The 20,930-nt window shown below is 43.7% G+C and overlaps 2 protein-coding genes across 2 annotated transcripts in view; both read left to right on the top strand.

Moving 5' to 3' along the window:
* The first annotated feature begins 4 nt into the window (after nucleotides 1-4).
* LOC147673745 (F-box/LRR-repeat protein 8-like) lies at nucleotides 5-20,419 on the top strand. Its single transcript, XM_086947664.1, has 3 exons — nucleotides 5-145; nucleotides 13,593-13,796; nucleotides 18,773-20,419. Exons 2-3 carry the CDS (start codon nucleotides 13,645-13,647, stop codon nucleotides 19,752-19,754), a joined length of 1,134 nt encoding a protein of 377 aa, XP_086803790.1. The 5' UTR covers nucleotides 5-145; nucleotides 13,593-13,644; the 3' UTR covers nucleotides 19,755-20,419.
* The window catches only part of FBXL8 (F-box and leucine rich repeat protein 8), a 121,495-nt gene continuing 114,239 nt past the window's right edge, over nucleotides 13,675-20,930 (top strand). Inside the window, exon 1 of the mRNA XM_086947663.1 lies at nucleotides 13,675-13,796. The gene's annotated coding sequence lies outside the window, so the exon portion shown is untranslated. The remainder of the gene's footprint in view (nucleotides 13,797-20,930) is intronic.

Here is a 20,930-nt window from a genome sequence, read left to right as displayed (position 1 = left end):
GGAAGAACGAAAAGGCGTCATCAAACAGGAAAAGACCTACTAGTTATGTCCTACGAGGGATGGCAGTGTCTGAGACGAAGTCATTGGGTGTTTGCTTGGACAAACAGCGCAGCTTCGACAAAGTATTTAATGAAGCTTTGAGAAGGTTAGACGTGTGAGTGGACGTCATTTATTTCTGTCCATCAGTTCAAGCGGGCATCCATTTTCTTTAAGTTTACTGGTTCCGTTCGAATCTTATTGCCCCCGGCTTGAGGGTGTCATTGAAGCCTCCATAAAGTGTGAGCAAATTGTGATAATAAACAGGCTGGAACTATAAAAACATTAGGGGCAGGCACTGAACATACGAGTGACGTCAAAGTACCCCGCTTTCCGGAGGTGCTTAGCGCACTCATGCTTGTTGCTTTGGTACCGTGACGTTTCAGGTTACAAACCAAAGAGAGTAAAATAATAACTAAATAAAAACAAGACTGCACAATCTCTTGGCATTTGACATGCACCAGCTTCTCATATCTGCCCTGACGTTACTGCTCGGAAGGAATGGTACGCACTGTTATACTTAGTTCCACGTGACCCAGCGCTGGAAATGAAAACAAGCATTGGAAATGCAATAGGTCTCGCCTTTGTTAAAGTTAAAGCAATTTGTTTTGTAAATGGCATTGTTTTTTAGTTTGGTATTTATTAGTGTATGTTTTTGATTTGTCGAGATTTTATGTTATTAGAATTGTGTTTGTTACCTTGGTAATAGTTTAAACCTTAATTTAGTAGGAGAGGAGCAATGTTTAGATTTTGGAAGGAGAATGATGAGAAGAATGCAAAAGAGGGAATGTAGAATAGCGAGGAGTAGAAAAGTATGATGCAGAAGACAATTTTCGCATTTATGAGAGTTTGAGCTATTGGCATCATAATTGACAATGTCTTTTATTTATGTGTTAGAATAGATAAATAAAAGCTATTGTCATTTACAATGCCAATATCTGTGCAAGGAAACTTTATTGCGTGATTTAAAAAACCTTAGCAAAGTAGAAAATATTAAAATATAAATGTTAAAAGAAAGTGGAAGTTCAGGTCCTATTAGTAAGAAATACCCCCCCTTTTTTGTTTGGCCTCGAGTAGTCCAGCCAGGGTGCCCAGTTAGTCAGTTGGTATGATGACTCTGACCGGTTGGCCTTTCCTTGATAGCTGCAGGAGGGACTTGCCAAATTATTATTCTGATGAAGGATCTTGTTCTTGGCTCGCCTCCCCTAGTTTTTTTACAGATCGCTTCATAAACCTTACTAAAGCACAGTTTAATTTTGTGTTCCGTGGGTCAAATCAGGCCAAAACTGCGGCTCTGCATGATCTGGCCTCATTGATGTTCCAGAGTTTCCTTAAAATGGACAGTCTTTCCTTCAACCGGTTTGGACAAAGGCATAGGATATGTATTATGTCTTCCTTATGGTTTCAACAATGTTCTTGGCAGTGATCTCTTTTCCATTTAGGCAGGTGACATGACAAGTTGATAACTCCCATTCTCAATTTTAAAAAACTTGATTTGGTGCGTGCAGTAAATGGTAAGGTTAGATACCTCTGAGGTGTCAACTGGACGTATGATAGCAGGGTCATCCAGCCGTGGCTTCTTCCTGCCAGACGTGCCTTGTTTTCCAATATGTCAACTAAGAATGAGCAACCCAATATACCCTTGAGGGCTTGGGCGATAGGTATGAAAGGGTAATTGTGCCGTCAAGGGTTTTTGTTAAACTGTTGAATATTCTGCCGGATTGCGGCTGCCTGTTGAACTGTGAGGATCGCCTTCGACCTTTGTTTAGCCAGGACTGCTGTGTTAAGTGAACTTCATGTAAAAGTGACAGAGGGCCTGCCAATCGTTTAAATATACAGAGAACTGAAGTACAGACTAGATGTACGTGTTTATCAGCAGTGCCACCTCTAAAGTTACACAGGGAGAGATAAAATCAGTTGATTCCTGTCTTTACAGATGATTGCACTCAGCGCTACCATCTACTTGAATTTGAGGCCCATTTAAACTCCATGATCTTCATTAATCTATAAGAAAGGGTATTCATGATTTGATTTGTTTGTCCTGAGGATGGTCTCCATAACGCAAGCCTAGAGACCGAAACGTCGACTGCGCTTGTTCCACCGCTTGTAATGATAGAATCTGTGAATAGGTGGATAAGCTACAACAATTGCTGCAAATAGGCTGTTTTTTTGATATTTTTCCTATTGTAGCTTTTGCAACAAATGGTATACCCATGTATATTTTATTCTTGTTTTGTGAATAATTAAAACAAACAGAACTTTTCCATACACCCTGCTATTGCTCTCTCTTTTTGTCTAAAAACTTCGTCTGACACAAATTGTGCATCAGTGGTGTCAAATGTTTAGGACCACAAAATAATATATAATTCTGAATATTCAACAGTTTAACAAAAACCCTTGACGGCACAATTACCCTTTCATTGTTTTCCAATAAGCGGTACAAAAGGGGGTGGTAATGGACGGAGCATCTGAACTAATCAAACACTCAGACATGGCTATATGCAAATCAGTCTGACCCTGTGCCTCATGGGAACAGTCCAGCCTGAACTGCCAAGCCATGCCTTCTCTGGACCGGAAACAAGCTTCCGAGGACCGGTTTCTGGCATTCCAGCCGTCTTCAGCCCGGCTTACTTGAATCCAGTGGCAAAGTGAGCAAGTGACTCACGTCTGAGCATACCCTGCCACACTTATGGCGGCCAAAAGCGGTATAAATGGGTGGTAATGGACGGAGCATCTGAACTAATCAAACACTCACACCCAGAGTGTTTGATTCAGATGCTCCGTCCATCACCACCCCCTTTTGTACCGCTTTTGGCCGCCATAAGTGTGGCAGGGTATGCTCAGACGTGAGTCCCTTGCTCACTTTGCCACTGGATTCAAGCAAGCCGGCCTGAAGACGGCTGGAATGCCAGAAACCGGTCCTCGGAAGCTTGTTTCCGGTCCAGGGAAGACATGGCTTGGCAGTTCGGGCTGGACTGTTCCCATGAGGCACAGGGTCAGACTGATTTGCATATAGCCATGTCTGAACTGGGGTGGCAGAGTGGGCTAAAGAACGGTGATGGATTAAACCCAGATCTTTTGACTGGGTGTGAGTGTTTGATTGATTCAGATGCTCCGTCCATCACCACCCCCTTTTGTACCGCTTTTGGCCGCCATAAGTGTGGCAGGGTATGCTCAGACGTGAGTCCCTTGCTCACTTTGCCACTGGATTCAAGCAAGCTGGGCTGAAGACGGCTGGAATGCCAGAAACCGGTCCTCTGAAGCTTGTTTCCGGTCCAGGGAAGACATGGCTTGGCAGTTCGGGCTGGACTGTTCCCATGAGGCACAGGGTCAGACTGATTTGCATATAGCCATGTCTGAACTGAGGTGGCAGAGTGGGCTAAAGAACGGTGATGGATTAAACCCAGATCTTTTGACTGGGTGTGAGTGTTTGATTGATTCAGATGCTCCGTCCATCACCACCCCCTTTTGTACCGCTTGTTTTCCAATAAGGAGAGTTTTTTTGCACTTAATTTTGCTAGCCTTTTAAATTCAGTGTGGCTTACTTGAAGGTTCCAAACTTCATTCAAACCTAAAGTTTTTAGTCCTCTTTCCCAATATTCATGCCCTGTACGCCATAGTTTTGTGTTATGGCAAAACCATAGGTGTTGCGCTAGGCTGCCTTCCTTCGACTACCTCAATTTGTGACAGCACATTAAGAAACTCATAGATCTGGCCAGTGATTGGTTACAGATGCCCAGTTAAAGCCTAATTTGGGCTGGTGATGTTTGTATAGGTAGCTTAAACACTGTTCTGTAGATTTTAGCAATACTTTTGTCTAATTGGCCACTGTCCAATCCTTTTAATACCTCACTTCCGTAAGTTAATGTAGGAATGACTTTTGCCTGTGCCGCCAACAGGGTTGGAGCGAAAGTTGGGCCGAATAACTTCTTGTGAATAGGACTAATTGCAAAAGCTAGTGCTGCACCAATCGTTTTTTTGTTCTTCTAAGTGAGTTTTGTATCTTCCGTTGTTGTTGAAAAGAACACCTAGATACTTGTGGCAGATGGATTCTGCAACGCTTTCACGATTCAGGACCCAAAACAGCTTCATTGCCCTTCTTGGACGTACCGCCAAAATTGTTGTTTACTTGTTATTTATCAAGAGCTCGTTCTTGTTTGAGTATTCGAAGGTAGCGTCCATGAGTCTTTGCAGGCCAATCTTTGTTTTCTTAGAAGAACCACGTCGTCGGCGTAAAGAAGAATTGACAGGAGCAGACCAGCTACTTTGGGAGCGTGAGAGTTTACCTTGTTTAAGGCTTCAGGAAAGTCTGATAAAAATAAGTTTAAAATATGGGTGCCAGGTTGCATCCTTGTTTAAGACCTTTTGTCGTCGGGATTGGGCGTGACAGTCTAAAGCCGTCCCCGATCTTGATCCTGACCCATGTGTCCTAATGCAGGAGCTGGATGGCTCTTAAAAGGCCATTTGAGGGGAATCATAGGAAAAAGTGGTTTTATTCCAGTTTCCTATGCCGACGATACCCAGATAGTGGTGTCCATCAGCAACGATGCTGAAGAGACAGCGAATACATTTAGATCATGTATGACACCGGTCAAACAATGGATGATGAACTACTGCCTGAAGTTAAATGGGGATAAAAGTGAAGTACTGGTGCTGGGGGCTGATCCAAACATATGGTCCCCTGAGTGGTGGTCAGCCTTGGCAACTGCCCAGCTCCAGTAAACAAGGTGAAAAACCTGGGTATGACTCTAGACATCAAACTTTCATTTGATGCTCAGGCTAGCAAACTGGCTTCATCAGTCTGGTACATATTGAAAATGATTAGAAAGCTCCTGCCTTACATTCCAGCAGACGCCCGTAAAACGGTGGTAACAGCCTTGGCTTTGTCAAGGATAGACTATGGGAATGCCTTGTATGCTGGGGCACAGGTCCAAATTCTCGCAAAACTACGACGCTTGCAGAATGCAGCCGCAAGGCTGGTGTTGGACATTCCCAAACATGAGCCAATCACCCACAAATTAAAAACCCTTCATTGGCTCCCCACCACCAAAAGAGTGCAGTTTAAATCGCTCTGCCTGGCTTACAAGGCGCTTCATGGATCTGGCTAGCAGTTTTTAAAAACCCATCTTAAACTGTACGAACCTTCTAGGCCTCTTAGATCAAGCCAGGCCAATTTAATCCAGGTTTCTAAATACAGATTGGCCAGATGGGGAGGGAGAAGCTTTTTATTACAAACAGCAAAAATATGGAACCTTCTCCCAATATCTATCAAAGACAGTCCATCCCTGCTCTCCTTTAGGAAAGCAGTGAAAACGTGGCTCTTTTGTGCCAGCTAGTCTCTGTATTGTCGACCCGGAGTTCTCTGATTTGTCATAGCGTCAAGACGCCCATGGGCATTCACGCGTTCTATAAAATTATAAATCAAATCAAATTTGGAATGTTTAGTCTAGAAAGCTTCTGCCAGAGCTTGGCCCTGTTGACGTTGTCAAAGGCGGCTTTGTATTCTACGAATGTTATGTTATGTTATGTTATGTTATGTTAAAATGGGACTTTTATAGCGCAACGGCTACTCCAAAGGAGTGTCCCGGCGCTTTGAGCTCCCGACCAAAGAAAAGAGCTAGAGAACATAACAATAGAAGAACAGGGGCCTAGAAGAGGGGACAGATTATCCAGCGAACAGCCAGGTTTTCAAGTCTTTCCTGAAGACGAGCAGGTTTGCGGTGTTTCGCAGGGACACCGGTAGAGAATTCCATAGCTGAGGAGCAAGGAAACTAAAGGACCGGCCGCCTAGCCGAGCCCTTTTGATGCGTGGCACCCGAGCCAAAGCCAAGGCTTCTGACCTGAGGGATCGTGCAGGTCGATAGAAGTCCAGCCTCCTCTGAAGATATTTGGCACCATTGCCATGCAAGGCCTTATGGGCAAGAGTCATGGCTTTGAACAGTATCCTCTCCCGCACCGGAAGCCAGTGAAGGGATACAAGGAGATTAGAGGCACTAGTGCGGCGGTGAAGGCCAAAGATAGCACGCGCAGCAGCGTTCTGGGTGACCTGCAGACGCTGGAGGAGGTATTCAGGCAAGCCCAGATATAGGACATTGGCATAGTCCAATCTGGACCCTATGAGGGCCTGAACAGTGATCCTCCGATGTTGCTCCGAGAGAAGGGGGAAGAACTTACGCAGCATTCTGAGAATCCCAAAACATGTTCCCGTAAGAGTAGAAACCTGGGATTTGAGCGAGAGCTCGTTGTCAATTTTAACTCCCAGGTTCTTAGCCCACTTAGAAGACTGAGTGGGAGGGAACATGTCAGCAGGCCACCATCCCTGCCAATCTGGTTCTGATGGGCATCCGAAGAATAGAATTTCAGATTTGTCCGAGTTGCACTTAAGGCTGTTGTGTGAAAACCAGCTAAAAACAGCCCCAAGGCACTCACGGATCCTTTCTCCATCGAACTCTTCGCTCTTGCGGCAGGTGAAAAGGAGCTGGGTGTCGTCAGCATAAGAGACGATCCGGGCCCCATAGGACTCTGCCAATGTCGCCAGAGGGGTCATGAGGATGTTAAATAGAGTGGGGCTCAATATAGAGCCCTGAGGCACTCCGACTCCCAATGGCGGCATCTCGGCGGACCCGGGTGGGACCCAGACCGCCTGCCGGCGGTTGGCCAGAAAGGAACGAAACCAGTTGAGCACCGTCCCCCCTAGCCCGATGTCACGGAGCCTGGTGAGGAGATCCTCATGGGGGACGGTGTCAAACGCCACCGACATGTCTAACATGACTAACATCACCCTGCCTCCTGTGTCCAGCACCTCTTTAGCGATCTCCGAGACTTCCAGGAGCGCCGTCTCGGTGCTTAAGTTGGAGCGAAAGCCCGATTGGGATTCATGAAGTAAATCATTAGACTCCAGGAAGTTGGAAAGCACGCTGTGCACGTGTTTCTCCAAGATCTTAGTCAGTGCTGGAAGGAGCGAGATTGGCCTATAATTGGAAGGCGCCTCTGGGTCAAGATTGGGCTTCTTGATCAGGGGGATGACCATGGCTTGCTTCCAGGCCTGGGGCAGAAAGCCCTGGCTCAGGGATAGATTAAGGATGGGATTGGCTATGGGGTTGATGGCGTCTGCCATTTTTGCTAGAAATTTTGCTGGGCACGGATCTAACGGTGAACCCGATTTAAGGTTCCTCATCAAGGCTAAAGATGTGGCAACCGGAAGGGGAGGAAAGTCTAACAGAGCTGGGCCTGAGGGAGACAGAGAGGCTGTCTCAATCGGCACCACAGACACGTCATCAGGGGCTCTCAGCGGAAAAGAAACCTGGATTTGCCTAATTTTGGTGGTAAAGAAGTTGGCAATAGTGTTAGCCCAGGTTTCTACTGGAGCACCCTGAATAGAGATGGACCGGGGGCTAGTGAATTCACGCACAATTGAAAAAATCTCCTTACAGGAGTTAGCTGCGTCGTCGATCCTTTTGGCGAAATAGCATTTCTTGCTCTGAAGGACTAGATCATGGTATGACTTCATCATGATTCTATAACGTTGTTTAGCCTCAGGCTCGTACTGGGCTCTCCAAGCCCGCTCAGCAACTTTGCATTGCCTACGGGCATGGGCTAGTTCCTCCGTAAACCAGGGGGCAGAGACCCGTAGAGCAGCGGACCTGGGTGGCTGTAAAGGAGCGAGCTCATTTAGTCTGGCAAGAAGCCAGGATTGCAGGCTCTCCAGATCTTTCTCCAGGTCACCTGAACAAGACACAGGGTGATCAGCCAGAGCATGCGTAAGCATACCTGGGGTCACCCGATGGAGTGCCCTATAACTGCTGCCCTGCTGTCTCGTGGCGCTGGCCGGAGAGGCCATAGTAGATGGTATTTCAAAATGGGCAAGAAAATGATCGAATCCCATATAGAGCGAGCAAGTGCTGGTCTCCGCCTGATCTATCAAGCAGGAGAGAGTCATAAGATTGACCGAGGTACCAGTGTTGCTTGTAAACCCGGTTTGATTCGGAGGAATTACGGAATGGTCATCAGCCCATGCCCGGAGTGAGTTGAGCAATATTCCGGCAAAATACTTTGCTTCATTGTCGATAGGGGCAATTAGGCGGTAATTCCCTGAAGATTTTTTTCCCCACCTTTAAAGATTGGTGCAAGAATCGATCACTGCCAAGTGGGTGGTATGATGTTTTTTTGTAGGATAGAGTTGAAGAGTGCAGTTAGCTTCGAGTTAATATCAAACTTTCGCAAAAGCCCAAAAATTGTTTGTAAGTGCGTAGACACCGCAGCTCCCCCGACCACGCCATTCCTTACTGTCTGTAAGAGTTCATTATGATTTTTAAACCCATTTTATCAACAGTTAGAATTAATGTGGGTCGGAATTCCGAAAAGAAATTATAACATGCACACACTCTCTGGTATGTTTCTTTTGAGGCAGAATAAAAATGAAATTGCTCTTATGGAATAAATGCGGTCTGAAGTACAATTCAGGAATTAATGGGGACCACATTCTGTAATTCACTTTAATATAGCAGATTGGAGAGGCGGGCATCTTATGCAGAGCTGGCTCAAGTGAAGCACTAATTTCACTGGGTTTGTGTGACAGACTAGGGGTGGGAGCAGGGACCTACAGGGAGAGGGGTGAGAGGAGAAAGGGCGCATCAGGAAAGAGGAAAGGGGAAGAGAAAGCGAGGTAGAGAAGAAAAGAGTGAACGAAGGAGCTGCGCTGAGTGACATATAGCATTTGTGTATGATTTAAAACCCCATACTTGTTACTCAAGAATACTTCGGATTTGTAGGGAGGGGTGTTAAATAAGTCCAGTTTCATGAAAGAGGGAGGGCGAGGCCAAGGTTAGACCCTGTCGGGTGGGTGTAATGCGATATGGAAGCAAATGACGCACCGTAGGTGTCCTCTAGTGCCATGAAGCGGCTCAGGGCTTAACACAGTGATATCAAACAAACACTAATGCTTAGTAAGTAACTTCACCCAGACGACGACGTCCCTCCCGTGGACAACTCAATACAAGACAACGGATACTCAGCGTCATGAAGCTTTTCCCACGCCATGTGGTGCAAGTTAGAAACCTGCACAAAAGAACATGTCCACCACTTTGCAGACTTTTGTCCTGACGAGCCTACAACATTTTATGAAATACCGTACCACGCATGTCATAGGCCGCACACACTCCCTGTGCCAACCTTCCATTCTTCACACCTCAGGCTGCGCCGCAGACCTCTTCAAGCTAATTGGGTGCAGTGAGTGATCCGCAAACAAAAGTGGAGGTAAGGAGCTGGTTGTGGGCACTGCAAGCATCCGAGGGGCAGCAAAGGCTTTGGATACGAAGGAGGACGGTGAGGGCTCGGAAAGAAAATGGGGGTAGGTAAAAGGGTTGTGCTGGAAAGGGCAGTGAGGGGTTGACGAGACAGCGAGGGTTCTGCGCAGCAAGAGAAGAAACAAGCGCCTAGGAAGGAGTGCTCTTCAAGTCGTTAGAAGTCAGCTGCTAGAGAAATTTGTCTAATTCGGGACAGCAACCATCGCTTTTGAACTCAGTGCCGCTACTCACCGTGGCTGTCCTCAGCATGCCGTTAATGGGACATGATCACTGCTCTCAACTGCAGGGATGCTAAAACACAGGAGGTCTGCTGGGGTCTGTCTGGTGCTCTCACGAAGAGCGCCTGCTTACTTAACCAGGAAGGTGCTTCATCTGTGCGTTTCTGTAACTCATCTGCACAATACTTTGCAGGATCCCGGGAAAGGAATTGCTGAGTTTTACAGCAAAATGTACAAATTCTGGGAGATTTTGATAAACACAAAACAGAACCCTGGTAGTACCCGGTACCCAAGTGACATGTGTGGCTGGCACAGTATGCCAGGCAGGATCCCTCGAGGGCTGTGCCATGGGAACTCGAGTGGACCCTCGCCCAAGAGGCACCTAACGATGTGTGTTTCTGTTCTGAGGGCACGCGGTCAGAGACCTCTTTTCCTCCCCACTGGTAGGGATTCACATTGTGGGAAGGGGGGTGTGTGTGGGGGGGCGACTGTGTAACGGGGGTCTGCCTCCCTCGTTTTGCCTTTTCCCTCACCTGCATATGGCGTAGTTAGCATGATTTCATGGAATGGTATGCGCCTACGGTAATAATTTTACTACTGTTGTTGTAGCCCCTCACGCACTCCCCTTGTTGTTGGGGCCCCAGGACTCTGCTCTAATCTCTCAGGACTCTGTGGCCAACCGCTCTCTCCAGGTTCATACATGTGTACTCCAGGGTAACAGAGCACTCTCGAGAGGTGCGGCTCGCCGCTTATAACCTTTTTGTGACACAGACTTGGAGCTGCCCGGCTGGGGTCCGTGGGGCCTGCGTTTCCAACGCAGGACATGATGATAACAGCAGGAAGGAGCACACATGAGGGACGATGAATAAAAGAGGAAAACTGGAACAGAACGATTTCAGAACAAGGGACTAGTGCAGACGCGACAGCAGTGTAGCGTGTGTGCAACCCGCCCACCCATTCCCGCAGGCACCGTCTGCCGAGGACCCCATCATACCGTTATGTGTGTGTCTGTGGAGCATTATTAATGGACTGCACAGAAACAATGATTGGGCAAGAACGTTACTAGTGTTCACACCTCGTTCGTAACACAATTCACCCCATCCTACGGCTGTGTGTGTGCACACAAAACACGAACCCCATTTTATTAATGCTAATACTAAAATACATTGGTCCTACATTTGCTTTTCATGTGTAAAAGTCTCGTACATATGCTGCTTATGAGCCTCTTATCAGCTACTGCTTTTTATGCCCCTTCAACTGCCTGACAACCCCCTGTTGGTGCCTCACTCACAGCGGCCTGATGAGCAGTTGATCGCTCTCCTCGGCGGGGATCATCACCTCCGCTTTTATCACAACTGACATTTCATCTGCGCTTGCACCTCCTTTATACCACGGGAGCCGGCTGCAGTCTGAGCAGGGGAATGCAAAGCCGGAAGAAGGACTTCTGTATTTCCGGTGAGACTCCAACCTACTAGCAGAAAGACACTTCTGGTAGCGCAGTCGAGCAAATGGACTACATCGAAAGCTAACAGGAACCATAGAGCATGGAAGTGAGGTGTAGAGCGATGCCTGGTGACAGTGTGTCATGAGAGGCTTGTAGACTCTACCTGTCTGTCGAGTCGTCAGCAGACTGAATCTGTCCAGAGATACATTGGAGGGGGTAAGAAATAACGTCACAGGGCTGAGTTAAGAGGGCGGAATGTTGTTGGAATGCTGAGGGCTATTATTAATATTGAGTATTTTGTATCGGGACGTATGTGATAATTCATAATTTTCACGTCAAGGTGCCGTAATGTTGTTATAAGATCTGACACTATGACAGAGAGTTTTCTCTTTTTGAGACGGCCCACTTGGACGGGCTCGTCTGACTTCCTATTGGCGTAAAAGGTTTCTTATCTTTATGGGGCCAACAAGGCCCCATAAAGATAAGAAACCTTTTACGCCAAAAGGAAGTCGGACTAGCCCGTCCAAGTGGGCCGTCTCAAAAAGAGAAAAGTCTATGTCGCAGAATGCTCTTTCCCAATGGCTGGCCCCCGTTTAGCATAAAAGGTGACACCGGCCAATGGGAAAGAGGGGCAGGGCTGAAAGCCGGATACTGAAGCTGATCTAAGAACATAAAATCTCGCCAGCGAGACTGCGCATACGCAGCCCACGTAGTCGAGACCTAAAAAATGTTGACCGGGAGGGCAGTATGTATTAATTCTCATTGCCGTGTGTTGGATTACCAACGCTCCCATTTCAAAATGCCAGGGGCACGCACACTTACTTAAGACTGATATCATTGCACAAGACCCGTTAAAACTGTTCAACTTGTGCGAGGTGTCATTTTATTGGTACACCTGCGCCTTCAACCTGAGACTTGTTTTTTGTTCTTCAATTTACTTCACGGTTTCCTGGTATTATTTACTGTGCCCTGTTGAATGTTTTGCACAGTAGCTGGAAAGAGAGGTTCCTACTAGTGCAACTTCTCTGTTACCAAATTTGAGATGTTCTTAAAATTTCAAGTCAGCGCGCCCTGGTGATATTGGCTTCAAGGAAGTATACAGCTTTATTATATTCTGATTAACACAGCATATCGATTAAAGGAAGCTGACATTGTTTTCAAGGTAATTTGAATGCTTGTACCCCATTAACACATGCTGATCAATTTCCCATTTCATGGTTTAAAGAAACGTGTGTTGATTTGTCCAATTAAAATCATAATAATTAAAGCTTGCGCACTTTCTTAGAATGTGTGTAATGGATTTTTGAAGACCTTTTCAGTTACAGGGTCTTTTCTTGTGGAACATATGCTTGACTACATTATGTGGCAAGGCAGCACTTTACTCAGACAACAGCAAGCAATCAATGCATTTATTTTTTAACAAATGAAACGCAGAATTAATATAGAAAAAAATATTATCATCTGTCATGGAACACCTGTACAACACTTGCTGGAACTCGAATAATGTTGCATTCTCTCTGTTGCGTTTTGTAATGAAAAACTGCTACTGAAGAACAGTTTTTGAAAAGCATCTCAGGCTCAGTGAATGATGGCTCTTGCAGCAGCAGAATGATCTCTCCATGTGAGCAGTGGCCGGGTCTCCCATTTCTTACACATTCTGCGTTGCTTTTTGACACCCTGGAATAATTATACAGCATTTTATTGCTTCCCTTGGGAACTTGTATTATATTTTAACTTTGTTTTATACTGAAAGTATTCACTCGCTGCCTGATATATGTATGAAACACTGAACAGTGCGGTTCGGTTGTAATTAGTAACAATACCAACATGTTCAGGTATGTTAGTCCCAAGGTGGAGTTTTTCTGATTACTTTATGAGACACCCATCTGTAGAAGATGGATCATTTCTGGCAGGCCTTTGTCACTGAGCACTTCAAATGTTGTTCTTATGGGGACAGTGAAACCACGGAAGTGAGGATGCCTGGTCTGACGACGTCATTGTGCAGGTCAGGCGCAGCTCTTTGTTCAGCCACTCATTGGTATTAACATTGTGGAGGTGAAATTAGACATTTGCAAATTAGTCGAGTGGAGTTTCTGTGACCACAAATTTGTTTGAAAATGCACCATTTGTCGACTCTTTTTTCAAACATTTCTCAGGTGAAGAACCTCCCGTAGGTTATTCGGGCTTGCTCACTCGCCACAGTGCAGTACAACAATTATTTTACGCCACACCACTTTCAAATGTCACCAGCCGCCACTGGCCCTAAGTATTGTATTTTTAATTTTAACGTGCATATTGGAATTGACTGTGAATTAACATAGATTGAGTATTTCTTTTGAAATTGGCATGGCATTCACTGTATTTTCAAAAATGAAGTTGGAATTCATGTACTTTTTGTTAAAAGCAGTATCTTTGCGACTTGAGAGCAACGGCATATAACCTGCCATAAAATACATAGGGCAGGACCATACTTATCACGTTAAAGCTAACAAACTAGTGCTGAGTCTATATTTTAAATATAGAAACAATTGAGATTATCATGAAGATGTCTTCTGGTCACCTTACTGAACTATTTGTGTTTTTGAACAGGGAGTAAAGGATTCTGAAAGAACATATTTACCATCATTCTGCAAGGACTCTGATGGACGGACTTTGGAAGCATGTCCCACAGGAAATACTCTGCCAGATCTTTAGTCATTTGTCTTTGAAAGACAGACATGCGGTGGCCCAGGTGTGCGTAGACTGGGCAACAGCTGTGCTTGATTACTCCGTTTGGTACTCTACAGAGATCAGGTAAAAATGAGACTTAGTAGATAAGGTTTTGTGGGACGAATGGGGGGTAGCTAGTGCTATTGTGTATCTCTTAGTTCACTTTAGCCCACAAATATGAGACACATTGGAAAAACATTGATGGCAAATAGTTTTGTCCTTTAAATTTGTTTTGGCCTATCTTTAATAAGCATCTGAGCGGTTTCCTTGTGATAATGTTCAGCGCATCACAGAGGATGTTTTACTACTTACTAGTTATTTTTGATACAAGGAGTTCTTATCATCATTAGCAAAGTCCTTACCAATGAGGTGAGTTTGTGACTGGAGTAAGGCAACATGCTATCCCATAAAGCGTGGTTTTTATTAACCCCCACATATTTAGGTACTAATATTACACATCAACCTTCTGTTTACTTACAACAGCCGTTTGTTCGGCACATATATATCTTTAGAACCCCCAGATCATGTAGTAATACATCTTCTGTGCATTTTGGGTCTCATAAAAACACCGAAAGCACCACTGATCTTTATAAAAAAGATGATGCATCAGTTTAGGGCTAAAATCCTACTTCCAGAATTTCTGCATCAGAGAAAAGCACATACATGTCTTTAAATTAAACAATAATCCTAGCTTACCATCCAAAGACACACAATATTAGCTGTAAGATATGCCTACCATATGCTCAAAATGGTGCTGCCTATAAAAACAAAAGTAAATCCCAAAAATCGACGCGCATCAGACAACCCAGCAGTTAAATGTAGAGAGAGTGCCAATGCTGCAAGTATCAAATTAGTTTCAGCTAATAGGGTCTGAAGAAAAGACACAGCAAGATGCAACATTCCTTAAAACTTCTAATCTCTTTTAGGGGATGCAAAATGGAGAAGGACATTTTTGAAAGTGCACTAAGAAAAAAAGCACTGACACCCAGTGTGCTGGATATCCACATATCTCCCTTTAGAACACACAGTTCAACCTCTGGGTCATTAGGCAAAACTGACACATCGTCTGAAGAGGCAATTGAGGGAGACGAATTGGAGAAGTCGAGGGTGAAAGACACAGTGGCTCATGACTGGTAAATGTAAAGGGCACCACGTCATTATCTGCTATTCCAGAAGCACTAAAATTACGTGCTTCAACGTAGTCGAGGTATCATAACAAACAAAATCCTTCCACATGACAGAAGAGTATAAACAATTGGTAAAAGGGCTTTATTCTACGAGATAAAAGTAATGATCTAGATCAAACTGCTGAACAGATCCATAGATTTTGAAAAATAGCTCCAAGCTCTGTTCAGTTCGATGACCAGGCTTTATGCACTGGAAACCACAATCACTGGGCAGATCAGGATTCCAAGTTAACACATCCGCCCTTCATCCTAGATTGGTCTCTAAAATCAAGGGCACACATCGGGTCGTTGACAATGCTTCTTCTGTCATTCAGGAGGAGTTCAGGGTTCAGGCCAGATTGATTTTCATTAAAGCCATAACTGAAATTAGGGTCTTCTATATGAGGTATGCCTTCCTCCAAGTGGACTGTAGTTTTTGAACCAGAATCTTTAAAAGCAATCATGCCCTAAGAACAACATCAGTAAACGTGGACAGTTCTCCTTGAACTGTCAACTATTGCTGCGCTATTGCTGGTTTCATCTCCAACATGGCCAAAACTGACTCTGAAGCTTTAACTGGCAATCTAGCGAGAGAAATGTATGTCTCCGGACCAAGTAGAACCAAGCACATGTACATTCTAATTGTTGGTGTGGCTGAGTGCTCGGTGTTTACTGTCTATTTAAAACCCAGACTGCTTTGGAGTCTGCCATATTCTCTGTGTTTCCAGATAAATCTGCTGAAACATCAAGTGGTTCAAATGTGGATGTACGTAGCCCCTCCACTCTGCCACCGGCCCACGAAATGAACCAGGGAAGGAAAGCTCCTTGGACCAGATTCCTGCCCAAATAGCAGAATCATAAACTGATATTGACTCTCCGTGATTGAGAAACTATGAACCCAAGATACAGATCCATTTGGATATGTGAGTGTACAACTTTAAGATTGATAGCTGTCTTGCGGTTGCATGGATATAGTAGACACTGTATTCTCTATACTAGTTCTATTTTGAAAGATTGAGGTACTACAAATCTAATGATCTTAACTGAGAACAAAAATTAAATTACAATTTACCATGTCCACTGTCTGTCAAATAGATTTTGGCATTTTTGCGTAGCACTTCTGTACTTCATTCAACAATGCTTGATATTTGGCTCTTCCACTGTAAATTATTTCTGGATTGTCCTCGAGATTGCAAGAATAGTGTTGTTGCTTGTTCAGACTATCTCCAGTACCCAGATGTCTTTAATGAATGTGTCCAGGATGACTTTCTAGAGGATGGTCTGAAAGGTCTGCTTCAGACTTGGTATAGTAATTCAGTGAGGTTTGTTAGACAGGTCCGAGAATGAACTTTGGCTGTGTTATGTAGTCCACCACTACCGTAAAAGGACAGAGTTGGAGCTTAGTCTATGGAATGACAGTTGTGGTCACAGCACGGTTGGAGCAATCAGCCCCAGCTGTAAAAGCACAGAACACATCATGTACTCCAAGAATTTTTAACCACCATAACCAGCTGAGGACAGAATTCATTGCATACCACAAACAGATGATGGACCAATGCATTCTTTTATTTTTCATGCTCGTTCTGGGAGCAGGGAATTTCATCTAGCTGAAACAGAAGAGAGACTGAAAAACAACTGCTCAACTTCTTAGACTAGCAACCACTGTGACCAATAAGAAACACACTTGCTTTCCCCTTGTTCATGGAAGAGCTGGCAGTTCCTTTCCCAAAGAGAGAGACCTGAAATTTTATAAGAAACGGTTGAACCACATAAACTGAAAAAAACGTTAGTTTGCATACTGACTTTCATAGCCACATAAGGCACAGGCTCTGATGGAAAAAAGAATGTGTCCTCCAGACAGGGATAACTTGCTAGGTTCATGATTATCGAGTGCAGAATCACTCCTGATGAACTATATATAGCTAATTCACCCAAGGAATACTGTTAGGCTATCAGTGGTGTTATTATTCCCAAACAAACTCAGCCAAACATAAGGATTCAATTGAGGTAGTTTGGTACTGTTGAAGCACAAAGTTTTCCTCAGGATGGACTCCTCAGTAATTGTTGACTAAACGTCTGATTGTTACAGAATTGGCTGACAGTCAGCCAAGTGTTGTCTATGACTTTATTTGAAAATCATGGTTTATTGGCTTCATCTGCCGTATCTACCTCTTTGTGAGATGTGTATGTGATAGCTGCGAATCCTTACTGTAGCTTTTAGCTGTAACTGAGTTTTTTTCTGGATTAGTTTCAAAGGTTCTTTCTGATTTCGAGAGAGCCCACTTGATGGCTCTTGAAAAGAAGGTCTACTGCTCCTCCTGATTTGTCTCTATATTGTCTGTTATGTCAGACACATTATCAACATAATATAACGTAAGACTTCTCTTATCCACGTGTTTATTCTTCACCACCATCTAACACTCTGGTCATATAGTTGAAATAATTGCTCCTTAAATTTCTGTACCGTACTTCTAATTTGAGGCTCTGTATGCTTCTTGCATCAGTTCACCCAACCAAGACTGAGCAATTTCTCTCATCCTTTGCAATCCTATGGAGCTGCCATTTTAAAGTTCAGATAGGTACTGACTTCAGCTTCACCCACCATTATTGACCAACCTGAAGTAGGTGCTCATGTGGGTCTACCAGCCACTTAAACCATGTTCTGATGCCTTTCCACTTCTGCTGAATGAGTGTTATGAGCTTCCGTACCAGATTATTTGGTTCTTTCATGGTAGGTGTTTCCAAGTCATGGGGGTCTGCAAAAAGTGGTGAGACAAGTTATTGGATGAACTCAAGTTTAGGGGGACACACACTCTTCAGTTCTGGCAGGAACAATAGCATTCTCTCTACATTTTAAAGCAAACCATGCTACAACAAAACTGAGGCACCACTTCAGTATGCATTCAAATGTACTACAGGAACACTTTCCAGTAAAGTAATCACCAAAGTATTGTAGCAAGGTACTTTGGAAAGAGTAACTTTTTTCAAAGAAATAGAATACATTTTTTCAATGGTGAGTGTGGGACGTTTTTCCACCGCTTTGAATAAAAGAACATAGGGATTATACAGCAAATTCAGATCCCTTTGATCATTTCTTTCACTTTCTAAAATAAGTTTGTCTGGGGGATATGGTCAACATATGACCTACATTTATAAATTATACCTTGACTCTTGGTTGTTATAAAACAGTAAATTGCTATTACATATGTTAACATAAAATTGTAAAAATCTTTAAAACAAAATAAAATTAAACATGTTAAGTGTTAGCACAAGCCATCTTTATGATAAATAGCCAAAACCAAACCTACAAGGTATTCATTTTGATAGCATCTCCCATCACCGATGTGCCTGTCAGGTTGTATCGGAAATAAACAACCAGTTTCATAGGGGGAGGTGAAGCATTTTTGTCGTAAAAGGAGTCACTGAATATTTTTACGTTAAATAAATGATCAATATGTTGGCTTCCTTTAGGTCACAGATTCACTTTATGATTATGAACTGTTGCAAGGAGGACAAGCAAAGTGGTCAGTTCTATCTAAAGGCAGCTGTGAGTGCTGTTGCATTGCAGTCTCCAAGTGCAGCAAAATCTATTAATTTATGGCTGCTGTGCTTTGAATACATTACTTGTCAGTGACTGGGGTGGCACTTAAAAAGCGCTAGATCAAGCTTTCAAATAGTCAATATTTAGCATGCTCTCCAGACTATAATTGTTTAAAGTAGGCTTCTCCTAAAAATAAAAGAATTGACAATTATCTCAACCTGTTGAAATAGCTTATGTTTTTCAGGCCTGCAGCGCTCTCTTCAAATGCCCTTCAAAGAGCGATCCAGCAGACGAGTAGGGATTTGTGATGTGGGTGAGTTTACTTCATTAGTTTATTATTTTCTCTCTTTCAGCTGTGACTCAGTTGATGACAATGTCCTGCTGTATCAGGTTTTGGGTCATATTAAGCACCTGACGGTCTTCTTTGATCAATCTGTGGAACTTAATCGAAACAATGTGGCGCATGTCCTGGACAGCTTGGCCCTGGAGAGTGACAGGTTGGAGAGTCTCATCATTATATGCGAGGGGGAAAACCCTTATTTCTACTCTGGACAAGACCTCTTGGAAAGCATAAGAAACGTGTGTGGACAAAACAATCAAATTGACCTTCATCACATTGATTTTCGGAAAATGCCTATCACTCTTGATGATGAACTTATTATGCTGATCGCCATCGGAAACCCGAACCTACGTAGCTTGTTCATCAACAACCGCACACTGGTTTGTAATGTGAGATCAGAAACCATCAAAGGGGTGCTTAGGCTTTGCCCTAAATTATCTGTGTTGGGTGTGTTTTATGCCAGCTTGTCTGATGATGTTCTTATTGAACTGCTGAAGCCTGAGAGAGTGCCTCTCACTCGGTTAGATATTTTCTGTGAGCGATGGGACAAGTATATCCCCGTCATTTCGGAAGCTCGTTGGGACGCTTTAAGTCTTCGTCATCCTATTTTGTTAGTGGACCTGGTTTTGTCCTTCTCTAGACCCGCGTGGAAAAATCCAGACATTCTGAAAAAAAAGATCCGTGTTTCCACTTTAGAATTGAACTCGCTAAACTGTATGGCAAACCAGGTCAGGTTTGCCGCAAGAAATTATAATCAGACTTTAAGGAAGCTTGTTTTGCAGACCATCTGGACAGCCGAGCTAAACTCCTCTTTGATGGAGCTGTCTGTGCAGTGTCCGAGCCTGGAGGAGATCCATTGCAACTGTATGGTGACGAGGGACGTTCGGGAGGCATTTATGGCAAATTGTCCTGGACTGAAAAAATTCACGTTGGAGGTTACAGGAGAACCTCATCTAGTGTCAACGACAGGCTCACCCAAGATAAAGCTAATATAGTTGGTGGCCCGAAGCCACTTAATGTAATTTAATGATTCTTTAAAACTGGGATAATAGTTAACGGCAAATCATAAGCATATGCTCACACCATGTTTACATATTTATCCTGTGGAGGTGTGAAGTAAAAAAAAAAAAATATATATATAATGGTCGGGTTACTTCTGGCAGAACCTATAGGAGCCCAAGATTTCTAACAAGCACAACAATACTCAAAGAATATACACTGTCTTTCTTGATACCTTTATGCAGACATTAACATGCTGATTCTACCTGAGGGATCAATGTACAAAGATGTGGGTGGAGTTTCAAGACTTTAATTTATGGAACGTACTACAGAGTGGGACGCACAATATCTCAGAAATTGTTGTAAGACTTCTTTTAGTATTTTTATGGTAATATATTATATAGCCTGTGATTTACCAATAACGCATTTTCATCATGTCTGTTATCATATCAGAGTGTATGTATGTGAAACCAGTGTGGCACGTTTAAAAGCACACACACTTTGACATGTATTTGTTTTTTACATTGACTCGGTCTCTAGGATGTGCTTTTAGAGGTATAAACTAAAATATATAATAGGCATCTTTGACTTAAGATAAGAACAATATAAAGCTTCGACATAAACTGTAAGCTCCGCAAAATACAGACAATACACAATGTTATATTTTTTTGGCATTTCTGATTTTGTTTGAATCTTTTTATTACATTTTAAACAGAGGTAAGGAGCTGGCATGTCAGGACAAGTTACATTGCCATTCATATAGCAGTACAGCATATAAAACGTTGGCCAACATTATTATGTGTGATACACAATAGTGTTAGATGTTACAGTTGAACAGGCAGTTGGTACATGGAGAACAGAGAGTATGTGCGCCTCAGTGTAATAGAGTCTCTGCTGAATGTTCATGTTAGGCCCAGACTAAACCTCCCAGCCCTCTCCCTCCTATATTTGTCAGCAATACACGCTGCCAACAGCCAACCCAACGAATCATGATAGTGATGCAGTTTGAGCACCAATCATCTTTCTGTGTGTCCGATGCAAAATAATATGTCAGGTCTCTTCATCTACCTCGCCTTCTCCCTCTGGGCCCCCGGGGCGGTCTGAGTCAGGGTGCATTTGACTTTGAAAGTCATGCAGTATAGTGTCCCAGTTGGCAGCTATGGAGAATTTAC

The sequence above is a fragment of the Lissotriton vulgaris genome, chromosome 12, assembly GCF_964263255.1.
Source record: "Lissotriton vulgaris chromosome 12, aLisVul1.2, whole genome shotgun sequence".
NCBI lineage: Eukaryota > Metazoa > Chordata > Amphibia > Caudata > Salamandridae > Lissotriton > Lissotriton vulgaris.
The sequence above is the reverse complement of the archived record's forward strand: the minus strand, read 5'-3'. Positions and strand labels throughout refer to the sequence as shown.